Raw genomic sequence first — 17,320 nt, forward strand, 5'->3', positions numbered from 1 at the left:
TGATTTGTCAAAGGTGGATGGATTGGAAGGGTTGTGGGTAATATGGAAATGGCATAGGCAGAGGATCCCTTCTGGGAGCCTGATTATTGAAAAGCGGCTGCTATTTACACAGTTAATGCCATTCACTTCCTGCACCTGCTCAATCATTCATTTCCCAGTGCAAGCTAGCTTTGCCTTGCTGCAAAGTCAGGGAATTTAAGGGAGCTACACCTGCAGGTTTTCTTTTTCTCTGCAATGATTGCGGAGTTGAGCTTGTAAAACTCCCATTTATACATTTCCAGTCCTTCATCTTCCTTTTCTGTCAATTCTTTTCCCACCCACTTATATGTATATATGCTTTTCCAAGTATTTATGTTTCTGATAGTGAATCCAAAGCCCTCTTTTTCTAACTCCTGTTGGACCCTCAGCCTCTTCATGTACTACAAAAAAACCTATTTCATTCTGCAATTGTCCAAAAACACCCAAAAAATTGAGCTATCTTCCTCACTTATACTAGTTTTTCTTCATATTCTATCCAGTCTTTGAGAGAGGCTCCATGCCCTACATCCAGGGACATCCAATTTTTTATTATGTCCCTATGAATGTAAATTCTGTGTTGTCACCCCCAGCAAACACACTTTTATAGTTTAATCTACTTTGAATTCTGGTTTAAAAGAAGACCAAAACAAACCACAAAGAATTATGCAGCTGACCTTTCTTCCCAATCTTGCCCCAGTCTCCTTTCTTGATAATGAATGTCTGCAGAGAGGCTGTAGGCCACCAAGTGGAAAGGAAGCAGGAAGGGAGAGAGTTACAGCCCCATGGTTCTGCCTATTGGTGCTTAAGCATACACCAGCTGTAAGTTACATTAGGGGAGGGCAGTTGCAGCTCTGAGCACCTGAAAAACCCATCAGCAAGGGTTAAGTAACAGAAAAATGGAAGGCTTCTGGGTTTTTGGTTATTTTTTTTCCATTATCAAGAGAAGGACTCCTGTATAATGTAAAATCCATACTGCTACACAGCACATTAAGCCTTTGCAATACTAACCTGTTAGATTTGATGCCGTGGTGGTGAGCTGTCATCCATTGTAGAGTATCCATCTGCTTGTTGTCATACTTACACAGGAACTGAATAAACTGCCCCCATCTGCCAAAGTTTTGGCTTTGGTTACAGAGAGACAACAGCAGGAAGAAGGTCAAGGTCAAGTAAAGCAGATAAACATGATTTAACTCTGAGCAGATGATGACTCACCTGTCTTCAGTGGGAACAGCCTGGTACTAATGTATCTGATTGAACAAGGGTTGGAGGGATAAACCAACTTAAAGGGAATGACAATGCAAAAATTAAAAAGTAATAAAAAGCTTAAGGTTGAAAGCAAAACAGCTCATGATCTCTTTCTTTTTGTTCCCATCTGAAGAAACAATAGTATGCTCTTAAAATCAGCACGTGTCAAGTCAGACACTGGAAAGGAATTGAGAGGATTATTTCACAATTTTATTGCACAATTGAAAATTAACCTTTTTTTTTTTAAATATTTACAAGCCATTTACTTTGCACACACAATCTAAACAGCATTTTCCCCAATAAAATTGTCACCTAGAAAACTTACACACAGACTGAAGCATATGTGTAAATTAAGTGGTTTGTGTTAAATGCAAATTGCCTCAGTCTGGAGGGGGAGGTGCTTGGGAGATGGGACAGCCTAAGGAAAGAAGACACATTTTTCTTTTCTCTTTCCTGAAACATTTCTTAAAAACCTTTCTCCAAGCTGGAGAGAGAAACAGAAGAGTTGTAGCAGAAGGACAATCAGGTATATATTGGGAAATTCAAGGTGCTGAGTTGGAGAGTCGGAATCTTCAGTGCCACAAGCCTTGTTTCATGCATAGCTCACCCTAAAGGTCACTGGCACTCCAGTTTTCCCCTGGAGAATGTAGAATCACCTTGGCCATGAGAGAAAAAGAATGAGGTTTGAGTCTTAAAAAGAAACACACATGACAAGCCATTGTTGGGGGATTTTACCCCTTTCTCAGAGTTTCTTACCTGCACTGTTGGAAATGTGCTGGCTGACACACTGCCACAAACCTGGCACAACCTGACCACCAATGCCGGGGGTAATATTTTACCCACCATTACGAAGCCCACGGTTTTGGGCTGAAAATGAGTGCTTTCCTGGCTGTTAGCACAAGCTGCCTGTCACAACATGCAGCACAGTCTCTGGAGTCCACAAATCACCTCCCTCCCGTGGCTGATCCACCCACACCTTTTCTGTCACATGGATTGTTGTTCTCAAGTTTGTCAGCTAATATTGAGTATAAGGCCTTGTAGCACTTACTGCTCAGTTTCCAGGGGATTTTGACACCTGCAATCTTAAATGAGTAGGTGGCAGCTCTAAAACTGATGCTCACCACCAGCACCGTAACCTTTTCAGCTACTCACAGAGCAAGGGGTGAAGTGGTGCTGAAGTGAACTGAAATGCCCTCTTCTGAAGTCCTGCTCACTCCATTGACTCTCAAAGAAAACAAAGGGGACAGAAAAGGATGTCAATCACCAGAAAAAGCTGCCCAGGAAGTGTCACCATCCCCGGAGGTATTTAAAAGATGAGTAGGTGTGGCACTTAGGGACATGGCTTAGTGGTGGACTTGATCATAGATGTCTCTTCCAACCTAAGTGATTCCATGACTGTATGACCAACCCCCACACCACAGGTCTCAAGACAGCTGCCAAGTTGTATGGGCTGAATCAGGGCCTGAATGGTTCTAGCTGGGCACCTAAGAACTAAGGATTCTGGCATTGTGAGATTCATTTGGTATTCAGATCACTTTGGTGCCACCTTTCATCAGGTTTTGGGTTCCCTAGGGAGGAGTGGTGGATTAAGTTTTGTTTTTGCATTAATGGCATTAGAGGCCTAAGTCCTCTTCTCTCCTCTCCTCATTTTTTCTTTTTCTTTTTTTTTTTTTTTTTTTTTTTAATTTAACATGTTATTGATAGTTTAAGGGAGCCAGCAATGGAGAGGTGTCTTTTCTCTATGTAATAGTTATAATCAGATCTCAGCACTGTGGATGTTGTACATATAGTCTTTAAAATGCCTGTAAACACCAGCCTAAGGTAGATATAAAGATGGATTTAGTGCCGCAGCAGATGGGAACATGGAGAAAAAGTGGAAAACACAAGAATGGGCTGGCTAAAGAAGGATCCTGAAATGGAACCCTACAGAAATAGGGGGAAATTTGTAAATACTGGAAACCTGTGCTAAAATTCCTGGCTTGAGTAGATTACTAACCCTCATAGTGCTGCTGATTCCAGCCACACAGGACTATTTACAATTACTCTCTTCCTCTCAAAACAGTATTTTTCTGGAAGGTCTATGGATGTAGTAGACAGAAAACATTGAACAAAATGAGTATGTTAAAAATAAACCAAAACACAGTGAACCCATTTTTACAGCTTTAAAATGATTAATTTTTTATCAGGTGTAGCTTGAAGATTAAAATTGAGAAAACCCCCCGCAGAATAAATTTGTGTGGAGGCTCAGGTGCCATGTGAGAAACACTGCTCCAGTACTGAATTCATACAGTGGTCTGATATGAGCCAGTAGACTTTCATACTTATTGGAAGAGAGACAGCTAAGGTAGAAATAAAACCTGTGATAGCACAAACTAATAAAAAAAATACCCCAAGCTATAGGAAAGACTTTCCCTGCACTAACATGGAGGACAACTCAATGATCCCTCAGTTCTGTTCTTCTCCACAGACAATGCTGTAATGTTTTCAAGTCTGACAGATGCAGAAGCAAGCTGCAACCTATTAAAATAAATAGAACAACCTATTAAAATAAATAGAACTTCCTGAGTTGGAAAAGACCCACAAGGATCACCAAGTCCAACCGGTGATCTGGCCCTGGACAGGACAGGCCCTGGACAGGACCATCCCCAAGAGTCATACCATGTGCCTGAGAATACTGTCCAACTGCTTTTTGATCTTTGTCAGGCACAGTGCTGTGACCACTTCCCTTGGGGAGCCTGTTCCAGTGCCCAACTACCCTCTGGGTGAAGAACTTTTCCTGATATCAAACCTAAACCTCCCCTGGCACAACTTCAGGCCATTCCCTCAGGTCCTGTCACTGGTCACCAGAGAGAAGAGATCAGTGCCTGCCCCTCCTCTTTCCCTCATGAGGAAGTTTTAATTGCAGTGAGGTCTCCTCCCAAGTTCCTTCTTCTCCAGGTTGAAAAAGCCAAATTATCTCAGACACACCTCCTATGGCTTCCCCTCTAAACCTTTCAGCATCTTTCTGGATGCTGAATCTAAAGCTCTCTGAGAGCTTTAGATCTTTATTATATTGTGGCACCCAAAAGTGCCCCCAGCACTCGAGGTGAGGCTGCCCCAGTGCAGAGCAGAGCAGGACAATCCCCTCCTTTGCCCAGCTGAGGATGCTGTGCCTGATGCCCCTCAGGGCAGGGGTGGCCCTTCTGCCTGCCAGGGTACTGCTGGCTCATATTCAGCTTTGAATATAAATATCTAAATTGAACAACATGAATAAAAAATATTTTGCAAACTTTTAATTTCACTCATGAAAATGGAAATGAAAGCAATAAAATTTAGAAAATATTTGTGTCTTGGGTGATCTGATTCAGAGTTGTTTTTTAGTACATGCCTTTTTTTTTCTCTATGAAGTGTAAACAGAAAGATGATGATAGTGCCTGTATTCTCTGCATTTATGAAAGAAGCTGGAAGGTTAACTTGGTGGATATTTTATATTGATGACTCACTGTGAATGTTAATCCTTGTGGGCCCTTACAGTACTCAACAGCTTTTTTTATTTTTTAAATTGCCTTTGCTGTTCTTTGAAGAAGTCTTAACAGTGAAAAATAAAAGATGTAAACTCTCTGGGAGCCATTTGAACCTGTATGGAAATATTCATTGATATTATGGATGGAAAACATAATTTTGCTTATCTGTCTATTCTCTTATCAACACAGCAGAAGCTTGAACACTGGCCTGAACACCGAGTCTCAGGTCAACTGGATTAATTGGTGCTATTACAATTAGTAAACACTGAGCAAGGTGTCAAGGGAAAATACATACATCTCTTGTTCTCATTCTGGACCAGCAAACTGCTGAGCTCCATCTTTTCCTCACCCCAAGGGGCCTCTGTCACTCACAGCAAGTGTACATCGAAAATGCAGAAAAGCTCAGCAAAGTCGATCATCAGAACAAGAGATTTCATACTGAACTCACTATTGCCATCTACAAACAGTCACAGGTGGTGGTGCCCCTTCTTTCCTGCTGCTGGTGGTTAGGTCTGACTGGATGAAGAATTCATGGATCAATCTGCATTGGACAGCTCTTCCTTCCCTTACAGCATCACTGGAGAGCACTGCTGGAACAAGAGTTCCACAGGCAGATCAAAAGAAGAAATTCTATGAACCTCACTAACTCTAGCTTTGCCTCAACCATTGACCTCAGTGCTGACAATTTAAGAAAGGCTGGATAGTCAAGACTCCCACTGTTATCAAGCTTCTATTATCTTTTTTCTTTTTTTTCCTTTTTCTGAAGGGCACCAAAGGATCAGTGTGGGAATCCAAAGAATTGAAACATTAAATATCTTTGAGCTGAGAATGGTTTACTCTCAGTGCTTTCAGGAATTTTACAATCCATAGAATTTACTGCAGGTGGGCCACATTGGCCAGTGTTGGTTAAGAAATGCCACAAATTCAGAATGGGGTTAGTCCAGCCCACACATCCTATGAACAGATCTTCTGAGGGACTTCAAAATGCTTATGTCTTCCTCATTCCTCTGAAAATCTGGCTACTTAAAACAAACCCATCATACCCCCACCTGCAATTATTTACTCCATATTTCTTTGCTTACCTGACAGACTGCTCATAGTCCTTAGAGTGGTCCCAGTGATGGAGCAGACATGCTTGGACAGAGCTGGGATTCGTCACTCTTGCAAATTCGGCTGTTAGCATTTGTTGGCTGGGGGTGAATGCTACAAGGCCTCTGAATGTGTGATTTCCATCAGCTTCATAGATCCCCTCCACATGAGAAAAGCCTGCAGAACTGCAGGTGTTCTGTTCAGAACAGAACTGCAGGTGTTCTGCTCTGAAAGCCTCAGAGTATGGGGGATAGTTGATTTTCCTAAATCACAGTTTATACCTATCCTTTGGGAAAAAAAAAAAAGTCTGTCTTTGCTCAAAATTAAGACTGCTATTGTATTATGAAAACCTAAATGAAAGAAGCAGTAAAAAGAAGTGTCATACACCCAGCTGCTTCATTCACCCAAATATTATGCATTCTGTGCAGAGACAGAACTCCCTCAAAAAAACCTGAACAAAGACTTGTGCACAGGCCACGTCCTACTATGTATGTGTGAGGGGACAGAAAGAAGTTTTACGAGCAAATCACCAACTCCACCACTAACTTGAAATTTCAGATCCTCTAACTTTCATGTGATTGAATTTGCAGCCTTATCACAAGCCTCGTGATGTAGCTGTTAATGTTGAAAATTCACACTTCCATTGACTCACAATTATGTTGCTATAATACTCAGAAATAGGCTAAGCTTGGCTTGAATTTCCTGGCCTAATCCATTTGGGGACCTCTTCTTAAACATATATGGTAAGGGTGTCTAAATCCCTGGTCAGAGAATTACCCTCAGGTCAGAACCATTTCTTTTAGAATGAAATTTTGTGTCTTGTGGCAATGGACATGGAGCTCTCAAATGCAGCCTTTGCTACCTGTGCAGTGACTTCCACCAACTTATGCTGCAGAGATTTAAGACATTTTAACTCTACAGAAATAGAAATGTTCTGGGAGCAAGGAAGCTGCTCTTGGCATATGAGGAGAAGCCACACACAATGACTGAACAGATACTAAACTCTAAGCCTGGGCTTCAGACTGCATCCTGACACTTTCAGTGACCTAACACTTCCACTAGAGTATCCACTAACACATCTGAACAAATATGTTCATATCACTGGCCACATAAATAAATATTTGGCTGGCTTTCTAATTCCCAGATTTTTTTCAACTCAACATCATAATTCTACTCTGTAAACAAACCCCAAATCCTAAGTAAGGTAAGAGGAAAACATTCCAGCCAACTGACTCATACACAGCTCCTTTTGAAATTCTCAAGGACTTTATGTTCTGTTTTGGGAATGTATAAACTACTCATAAAACCAAACTCTTATAAAAGCAAGATTTTTCTAAATCCAGGTTTGTAAGCATTTCCTGAGAAATAATTTCTGTGCACAGCCAGCAGCTTTTCCAAGCAACTTCATATAGTGAAACAATATACAATCTTCAAATAATCCACAATACACCTAAGTGTTTGGATGTAAACACACCATCTAAATATACATTATTAATTACTACTGTAAAAATTACTTCATTGAGCTATCAATGCTTCTGCATTTTCAATGCTGCAGTGGAAATACCTGATTACTAGCTGGCATTTTCTACTAGTGACTTATTTGTTCCAGTTTCACCTAGTGGAGTTGCAGAAACTTAGCTGCTTTTTTTTCCCCCCCTAATATTGAAATATGTTTTGAGGTAACCATGATACATTCCCTTTCTAGCACTCCCACCACTGAAAGTGTTAGACCTGGTTGAAGTTCATAAATAATGACACTCATCCCACTTGCTGATCTTGCTGTGTTCTGCTGCTGCTGCCCTGAAACCTCAGGAACACCCATACAATATCTGGCAGAGCAGGAAGGAATGTCCTGAACAATGCCTAAGAGTAATATCTCTGCTGATTTGCCAGGACTCTCAGTGCTTCTGGCCATTAATCTTTCTCAGCCGAAAACAGATGGGGCTATTAGGCAGGCTGGAGTAATGGGGGAAACTGGCAAGACAGAGAAGGAAATGCATTATCTTCTGGGTAGAACTGCACATAAAAATGAGAACATTAAAAATGTATTTTTCATATTTAATTGGATAATGTATGATTATACCTACCAGAAAATGATGTGCAATGTGCTTTGTGCAGGGCATTTATAAAACTGTTCAGCTGTGCTAGGGTCGTATTTTCCTCTGGAGAGAAACAGCAGCTACGGTTCTGACGAGGTTTTTGTGCTTCTCCCTCTAACACAGGGCTTACTCTGCTGCAACAGCTACTGCAAATAACACTACAAAGTGCCTCTGCTTGTTGCAGTAAAAGGAAAATGCAGCTTGCCATTTACCAACAAACCACATGAAGCTAACCAGGTAAAAAATCAGTACTTTAGGAGTAATGGGAGCATATGTCATATTCAGTCTAACTAAGGTGATGGAACTGCAGGTACAGCTGCTAATTCCTTTATGCCATGGCATCCAAGATAATGATTACAATCAGAAAAAAAAATAGCAAATTAGGAAGTGGGACCAGATTGTTTACACAGGAAACTAGCAAGGCTGGAAGGAATTACTACAACTAGGACTTGGGAAAAAACCTGATAGATACTAAGACCTATCCCAGATAAACAGAGACATTTTCTATGCAGGCAAATGGTAGGTGATCCTTAGCGAGAAAGGATAGGATGGAAACTACAGCCAAACTTTTGAAGGTGTGTGTATATGTCTCTATATATAGATATATCTACTGTGACAACAAGTGGAAACAGATCAGAAGGATATGAAGGGTATGATAAGGTATCAAGTAAGTGTTTCACCCAAAACTTGGACTTGCAGAGCCTGTTACATCACAGGAAGAAGCATGAAAACAAAAATAGGAGGACTAGTGCCAGGCGCCAGGTTATTATTTGGCATAATAATTATGTCTGAAAGTGGTGGGATGTCAAAAGAAGCTGGAAAATACACAGTTCCGGCTTTGGGACTTGAAAAGTTTACAATAACTCCTAAATGTCAATGTTTTGTAGTGGAGAGGAAAAAGGGAGACACAGAACAAAATATGTCAAGATAAGAACCCAATTTCTGTAATACTTTATTTCTGATCCCCTAATTAGGAAAAGGTGAGCATTTAGGAAGGTAAAAGAGGAAAATATCCTCAAAACCTAGTAGGGTGACATTAAAGGTAAATTTAAAACCAAAAACCTCTTTTTCTTTTTAAAGAATTAAGGGCTCTAAGAAAACCTGAAATCCTCAGATTAAAATAGAAAGGGCTGATAGACAGCCATGGAGTATGGTACCCCTTGGACAAATGGAAGATAAAGACAAGGAAATGTTGATATGACTAAATGGGAAATTTTAGAAGTTATTCAGGCCAAATAGGAAACCTCCAGAGAATGGAAATAAAACTGTGTAAAGCTGAAAGAAGGTATGTAACAGTTAAGATGGAGTTTGAGGAAGCTAAGAGGGAATCTGAAGAGCAAACAGTAGGAAGTTAAAACTGAAAATGAACATTTGCTCAGTACACCAAAAGCAGAAAGTGGAGATAACAGGCAGGCCACCCCAAGCAAGTAGAAGAAACAATTAAAGACAATAGGAACATTGCCAAGAATCTAAATGATTTATTTGCATCAGTCTTCACTGAGAGGGTGCTGGAGTGGCATCTAAACGAGAGACTCACACTTTCCAAATATCAAAGATAAGGAGAGGTCATAGATTGAGGACTCAAGAAAGAAGTTGGTGGAACAAATCAATAAATCAAAGGCATTAAGTTACCAGGTTTATCAGCTACTTCTGGAAGATTTCAGGAGAAAACTGAGAATTAAGTAACAAAGTTCCTAGCAAATACTACAGCAGAGGACTGGAAGACAGCCAGTGTTATAACTGAATTGGGAATTTTTTTTGTTGTCAGTGGTGGATTTTTTCATGGTGTTGGAGGAGCCCTGGCAGTTACAGACTGATATGTAATCCTAACTTGCCATCAGGTAAATTGTTTGAAATGTGCTAAAAACCCTTAAGACCCCCACCTCTCAAATTATGAAGCACAGAGACAAATATGACATGATAGATACAAGTCAGTACAGTGTCTATAAGGACAAAACAAGGGACTCTTTGTACCTACTACCAATCTCTCAGCTGATTACACCAGCCAGCACACCTAAGCCTACCCAGGAGGTCCCAAGACTCATTCAACCGGCAAGTAGCAAATCATTACCTCCCTGCTCCCCCATCCTTCACCACTGAGAAGAGAATAATAAGAATACTGATAATGGAACAGGCAAATAATGTACAGGTTATGCTGCTGTAGGGCAATCGAGTCTATCCTTGGGCAAAGTTGTTAAGCCAAGGAGAAATGTACATCTGGAAATGAAATTTTTTTATACATATGGAACATAATGGTGGCCACACTGAAGCTCTGACTGGAGATTTCATGTAGGTACAATGAATGGTAGCCTCTCTTAGATCAACTTTTAGGATCTTCATGCACACTGGCTTATCAACAGCCTCTGTGCAGCAGGGTTCTTCTCATTCTCAATCAGCACAATGACCTGTGCCTTTAATGGTAATACAGGACTTGGGCAGTTAAGACTTTGATGTTTTTAAAAGAATGTATCTTAGCCAGATCTGAGCACTAATATCACTTCTTCTCAGCTCTCTCCAGCTTTTTATGTAAATCTTTACATAAAGCCATTAAGAACAGAAAAAAAAACTCTTTGGAAAATTATGCAGTGATGTATTCTTATGCAGCCAACACTCCCAGGGGAAGAAGTGAAAACTACACACAGCCTCCCGCCCCTTTTTATTTCTTGTCAAAGACATTGCCTTTTTTGGCTTTTCTTATATATACACAGAATGATGAACTGATATTTGTAGTTTAAATGTCTGGTTTAACTGCATGGTTTCCACCGTAACAGAAATCTCTCACAAAATGTCAGGTTAGAAATAAAACCAAGCTCTAGAGGGATGAGGTGGGGAGGAAAGTAGAAGGTCCAGTGGCTGAAAAACAAAATGGAAAAATGTGAGCAGAACACAATATGGATCCGTTTCCCAGCTCAGGCAGTGGTATTGGTACATGTGGTTGGTTGGGGCAGGGAGACAGACACATTGCTCACTGAGTTGTTTCTGCTTTCTCTATTAACATTGCAACAGAAATTACAAACAGCCCTGAAAGGGGTAGTGCACCTCATCTCTTCCTCCCATGTAAACACAACATTAATACTGCAGATAAAGAAAATGGCAAGAAGTCCAGTGTCTTGTTTTCTGCATTTTGCTTGTTAGGTTCCTGTTTGACCTCCAGCAAATTCCTGTGTGTACCGATGTTGTGAACTTGACCAGTCCACGTTCAAGCAAACACTCACTCAGATTCCCAACACATTCTTTTCTCCCCGTCCAATGGGGAGTTTATTCCTAACAGTTCTGCTCCTTTAATTATAAACTCCTTTAACGAAGTAGTTCTGAGACCTTGCAGCAGGCAGCAGGAGAGCACCAAGGCTACTAGTTGCCCTTTTACTCATTTATATTTACTGTTCAGCAAAGAAGTCCACTTAAAGCCTAAGGCCCAGTGCCTTCACAGATGGGCAGCACTGAAATGAGCCTACAAATCAGTATTCCCCGGGTACAATGTGCCTTATAGGTAAAATTCAATTCTTGCCTAAAAAAGATAAAGGGTTAGAGCCAGGCCCTTTATCTTACGAGACACAAGTGAACAAGTTGCTCTGATGAAAACAGACTTTAAACAGACAAGTTTTGTTCACTTTCTGGCAGAGCTACTCATCTTCTTTACTGGACCACCAAAACTGAAGATGGCAAAGAAACACAAGGGAAGATATTTCCTTGGCAAGGAAAGGAGCAGCATTTAGGACTGGGGCCAAGGCAGGGTGGGATATAAGGGATTTTCCTGATAAAACAATTAATTTGAGAAAAAAAGACCAACCAATATCATGTATACAACAGAACCAGTATCACACCTTCTCAGGAGTGCAGTTTTGTATAAGTGTCCCCTGTGTTTTCAAGGCTAATTCAGACCTTTGGCTCATCCTGCATTAACAAGGTCATCCATGTTAACAGGGCCCCTGTGAAAGTTCACAGGTGAAAGTTCCCTTTTAGAGTAGTGCAGATTTGAAATTCACAGGACAGCGACCCGAAGATCTTCCTTTAGAGATAAAAAGCATGTCAAATTATTAAATAGCAACATGAAATCCTATATTCTGAAGGTCTGGCTGTGCTCTGCAGTCAAGAGAGCGGAGTGCAATCCCAGTCCCTGCCCAGTCCCCACCTTCGGTGGCTAGGAGGGCGCCCGGCCGGCCCCGCTCGCAGACACCTCACGAACGCTAAAGCCGACAGACCCGGGGCAGTCAGGGAAGGGATGAACTAGCATAGTCCGAAGAGATGTCACTTCAAATTTCTACTGTTAGAACTGCCAAGTATGATATAAAAACAGAAAGTGTTTCTCAGTTTGGTGTTCGAAGACCAGGCCCCAGATGCTGAGCGGCCCTTGCCTCAGTGTCCCTGCTGGCCAGGCACGGGCTCCACGGTGCTAACTGTTGTTCTCTGCCGTGAGATATTTGAGGGCCGCGAAGCCGTAGTGGCGTGACATGTCCTGCTGGAACTCCTCCTTGAGCGTCTTGAGACAGATGCGGTATTGCTTGTTGGAGCGGAACTTGGTGATGTCGAAGCTGGGCGCGTGCGGCATGTGGATCATGTAGGCGTTGGGCAGCACCGTGAACTCATACTCCTGCGGGACAAAGGCACGGCTGTGAGGGGGATCCCAGCCTCCCACAAGGCACCTCCCCTGCACCTCCACAGCCAAACGTGCTCCGTGGTGTAACGGCGCGGTTTGTGTCTCAGGAACCGCAAACCCATCAGGGATCTCAAACAAGCTGCCTTTGTTTTTTCAAGTAGCTTTTTCTTGGTTTTTTGAAAGATCTACTTAATCTTTTTGTAAAATAGAATTTTTTGGGTTGGAAGGCACCTTTAAAGACAACCTAGACCAACCTCCCTGCCAAGAACAGGGACATCTTCAACTAGATCAGGTTGTCAGAGCCCCATCCAACCTGACCTTGCATGTTTCCAGTGATGGGGTGTCCACCTTCCCTCTGGATAATCTCTCCCAGTATTTTACTACCCTCATGGTAAAAAAACCCCAACAATTTTAAAACATTTTACTCCATATAAGCCAAATAATGGAGAAATAGTACAAAAGGCACACCTGAAGCCATGTCTGCCACACAGATTTTTCAGCAGTGCAATTGCAACAACACAGCTGTGACTACATAGCATGAGTCTTAAGTGTCCATGCAAAAACATGGCTTTGCCACTAAAATTTATTTTGTTTGGGATACTAGAATAAGCTACATTTACAAAAGCAAAACTCCATGACATATGTTGCTTTGCCTATATGCTAAGATACTTACAGAGACAAAATTGTCCCAAATTATTTATAAACCTGAAATAAGGGGAGAATATGGTATCATTTACAGGCAATATGTGAAAATGAACCTGCTAATTCCATATGCTTTGAGACATTTTTACTCAAATTAAGTTCTCCCTCACAAAGTTTGGGATACTGTGCTAACTCTCCTTCTCCTGTAAAACTACTTCACTTTTTCTCTTTATATCTGACCAAATTCTTTGACAATTTTTGTTGTTAAAAAAATGATGGTTGATTTAACTCTCCATTATTCCTGTAAGATTAATTCAGTTTTTACAGGTAAATATATGAGGATTAGAGCAAAGCTTGAAAAAGCCTGATTCTTAGACAAGATGAAAGTTCACTAGTGTAGGATGTACAACAAGCAGGTATCTTCTGCAAGGAACTAGGTAAGAGATGTGAACCTCATTATTCTGTAGCCAAATGCAGTACCCTAACCACTTTCTTCATATGGAATTTCAAGAAGACGGAGTTGTATTGGATGCAAATTACAAAGAAACTTTGAAGCCTCCACAGGCAAATTTCCTATTTTCTCACACAGTTTCTATCTGCAGCTGTTGCTGGATTGACTCATTAACCCATTAAAAAAAGAAACTGGCCAGGGAAGGAACAGCCACAGAGCATGCTGACTTTATAGGAAGTGGTGCACAACTCCCCCTGGTTTGCAGTGCCCAGTCACTTGTAGATTTAGGAGTTGGTACAGAGACAAAGAATATCTGCTGCAGAGAGGCAGAGTACTCCAAAATATTTTAGCAGGCAAAGAGATTTATGGGAAAAACACACCTGTGCTGATAAACCTGAGTGTTTCACCTGTATGTGCTGGACAGCTAAGTGCAGATGCAGCTCCTCCTTCCTGATGAGAATGCCTGTTCCCTGACAGACAGTGCTAAAGTGGTAAATCTTTGTGCCAATTTACAATGTTGTCATATACAGGAATGGGGTCCTCTGAACTTCTGTTTGGGGTGAAAAATGTATAGCAAGAGCAAAATAATCTGATGCTCACAGGCAGAATTTATGCACCTGGAAGATGCTTAGGACTAATGAGGAACCAAATGTGAAACCAAAGGCTGGCACCATGGAGTGTGGAGAGCTGATAAACCACAAACAACAGAAAACAACTCTAAAGGACCTTAAAACTATGGGCTAGAGCTGCAGAGGAAGATGGATGCCCCTCATACAACCTTTTCTTTGTTCTCTGTTTTCATCTCAAGTCTGTAATGCTGCAGGTCAGGGACTGTTTATACTCTGCAGTCCTAACTGTTCAGCACAGCAGTGTTCTCATACCTCTGAATGGCCTTCAGGCACATAAAGCCTTTCAAAAAACTGTGAGTCTACTGCTAATAATCCCCTTTGAAATATGCTGGGCTAGGGTTCTGGGAAATGGGACACTCACAGTCTAGTAGCACAGTCACTGGAAAGGTAGGAAAAGGTGTCCTAATGACCTCACCCTACTACATGGAAGCCTCTGTTGAGAAGGCAATGCATTTGCAGGAACCTCTGTCCCTATCTCCAAGCTTACAAATTCTTTAGATGGAGACTAGCACTATCTGTGCATTTGTACAGCATCCAGCTCAGTGGACACCTGCATGCTCCCAGAATAAGAATGATGATTATCTCTATGCCATGTCCTTCTCCGAGGGATGGCAGTGACACAGGCTCTTGGAAACGGATCTGGAACAGACCTCTTGACAGCCACTGCAGTCATGAGGAGCAACAAAAAAACTGAGAAGCTGCTCTGCCTGCTGGTAATGAAGCCAGCCAAGCAGCTGGCAGCAACCTGATCTGTGCACACCCAAAGCAGAGGAATGCCACAGGGGAAGTAGCTGTGCCATCCCATGTCTCCTCAAGGCTCATTTGTGGGAGAACATGCCAATATCCAAATTGCTACAGAGGAAAATGAAACTTCTTTTAAATGTGATACTGTGCTCAAGGCTGGAAGAGTGAGAAGAACAATTTCCCAGAGTTAATTCCAACCCAATGGTCATTTAAAATAATTGCGCTATGATCAACTTTGAAAACTGTTTCCATTTCCCATGTGTAAATCTCTGTGCTGAGCAGACACCTCTGAACAGAAGAGTTAAATCCTGAATGCTACATAAGAGCTGCCACTGGGAACATAAGCCTTGTTACCCATATTAACAAATAATAAACCATTACACTGGCACTCTCCACAACTGATGGTTAATTAATTAGTGCTTGGAAAGTGCACTGGAAAATTACAGTGCTATAGCAAAGTATTATTAACATTAATATAAGGGAAAATGTTTTTTCTAGTCTATAATAATTTTTTGTCATGTAAGTAGGTACAAATTTGTTGGGAATGCCCTTGGCAAACAGAGGGCAAGTGGCTGCCAGCCCAAGGTGACCATATGGTTTTGTAAGCAGAAGTAGAAAATATCCTTCCCACACATGCCTGCACACAAATACACTGTAGCCCACACCCCAGGGACACAATCTCCCACTAACTTGCTCCAAGCCTTGAGCTTCTCTGCTTCACATAAACTTGTAGAACTTGAGCAGAGAAAGATCTGCTGTATTCCAGATTGATAGCAGAAGCTATCACAGGAGGATACAGATCACCAAAACCTATTTTTTTGGTTAGCATGAAATGCTACTAGTTCAAACACTGGGATTGAAACCAAACTGAAAAAACTACAACAAACCCATACTAAAAAGAAATGCCATGACCCAGACCTTACCGATGAGCACAGTCCTCATCTAAGAACAGCAGGGTGATGCAAATCCTGCCATTTCAGTGAGCAGCAGCACAGGGCTCCCATGGAGCCATAGTCACTGCCAGCCTCTAAGATTTAGGTTGGCAGCAGGGACCCTGGCAAGCTCTGGTGCCAGTCTGGGACTCCTGAGCTTTCTGTGCATCCTTATTATTATAAATTCTGCCCAGCAGCTTCATCCCAAGTCACAGATCCAAGAAGCAGGTAGCCCAAGGCTCAAGTACGTGGATCCTTCAGAGTCAGCACCATAGCCCCAGACTTTGGAAATGTAAACACTGGCTTTGCAGAAATGTGCTGTAAATCCCAGTCAGAAATTAAAGATGCTCGCCTTGAATTCAACTGAAGACTAGTTTCTGAATTGCAAATTAGTATTTGGGACTCACAAACCTTAATTTAATGGAAAAAAATCCAGCTAGGTCTACCTGTTCCTTAATAAGTGATGGGATTGGCAACAACTGCTGCAATGCTTCGGTCAGGAGGAGAGCACTACAAGGGTTGAGCCTCTGCAAAACAATAAATTTCTTAGAACTGACAAATAAATGAACTCAGACTCAGCTTTCATTTAATACTCAACAAGCATTAAACGGAGTGTTCCCAACTCAAGAAGCACTCATTAAGGAGCTCAGTAAGGCCAGATGAACACTTTGGTAACAACCTTGCTGCAGAGCCCCAGGTGAGATACTTGTGTGTCATCTCCTCACCTGTGCATCCAGTTCCATGATGTGAGCTACTTTGTTCCAGCCAAATCCCACAAAGCGCCTGTCATACTCTGGGCAGTCCTTCCTCACCACGACGTATGGCTCAAAGTCTGCTTCCCACTCCACACGGTAGGGGGTGGTGGCTGTTCGCCACTTGGCAAAATTTGTTGGCGCGTGCCCTTTTGTCCAGACGTGGTACCTGAAACAGACATAAGTGGCAGGGACGTGGGGAGGCAATTAGATAGAAAGCATCTTGGCGAGGCAACAAAATATTACCTGTTAGATGAAATGCTCAAAAATAAAGACATTAGCTTACAGTTCACATCATCATTTTCAGGATGCGTCGGAGGCAATTTCTAGGACTATTTCCAGCACGCCTCCCAGAGCTCAATGCTTAAACACATCTAGTTGGTGACGGATAGTGTGAAAACAGTACCTCATGCTAATGTGAGAAACCATTACACAGTACCCTGTCAGTTCATCTGCACTACAAGTGCTGTGTCTTATTCCTAGCAACCAAGCAGCTGCATCGGTTGGTGCTCTAAAATCAGTGTGGAAATCTGCAGCTCAGATAAAGTCCCTAAAATTAGCTATTTCCCCACCATGGTGACACTGACGATCTGTTTTATAGGCAATTTTATAATTTGCA

General features: G+C 41.8%; 1 protein-coding gene across 4 annotated transcripts in view; it reads right to left on the minus strand.

Annotated features, from left to right (window-relative positions):
• Window positions 1-1,451: 1,451 nt before the first annotated feature.
• The window catches only part of LARGE1 (LARGE xylosyl- and glucuronyltransferase 1), a 279,159-nt gene continuing 263,290 nt past the window's right edge, over window positions 1,452-17,320 (minus strand). For all 4 annotated transcript variants that reach the window (XM_041481415.1, XM_041481417.1, XM_041481414.1 and 1 more), the window contains 2 exons: window positions 16,675-16,870; window positions 1,452-12,545 (listed from right to left, as the gene is read on the minus strand). In XM_041481415.1, the coding sequence (XP_041337349.1) occupies window positions 12,348-12,545; window positions 16,675-16,870 (394 nt within the window). In that variant the 3' untranslated portion in view covers window positions 1,452-12,347. The remainder of the gene's footprint in view (window positions 12,546-16,674; window positions 16,871-17,320) is intronic.

Source organism: Pyrgilauda ruficollis, unplaced genomic scaffold (genome assembly GCF_017590135.1).
Source record: "Pyrgilauda ruficollis isolate IOZ18807 unplaced genomic scaffold, ASM1759013v1 scaffold56, whole genome shotgun sequence".
NCBI classification, from domain to species: Eukaryota; Metazoa; Chordata; class Aves; order Passeriformes; family Passeridae; genus Pyrgilauda; species Pyrgilauda ruficollis.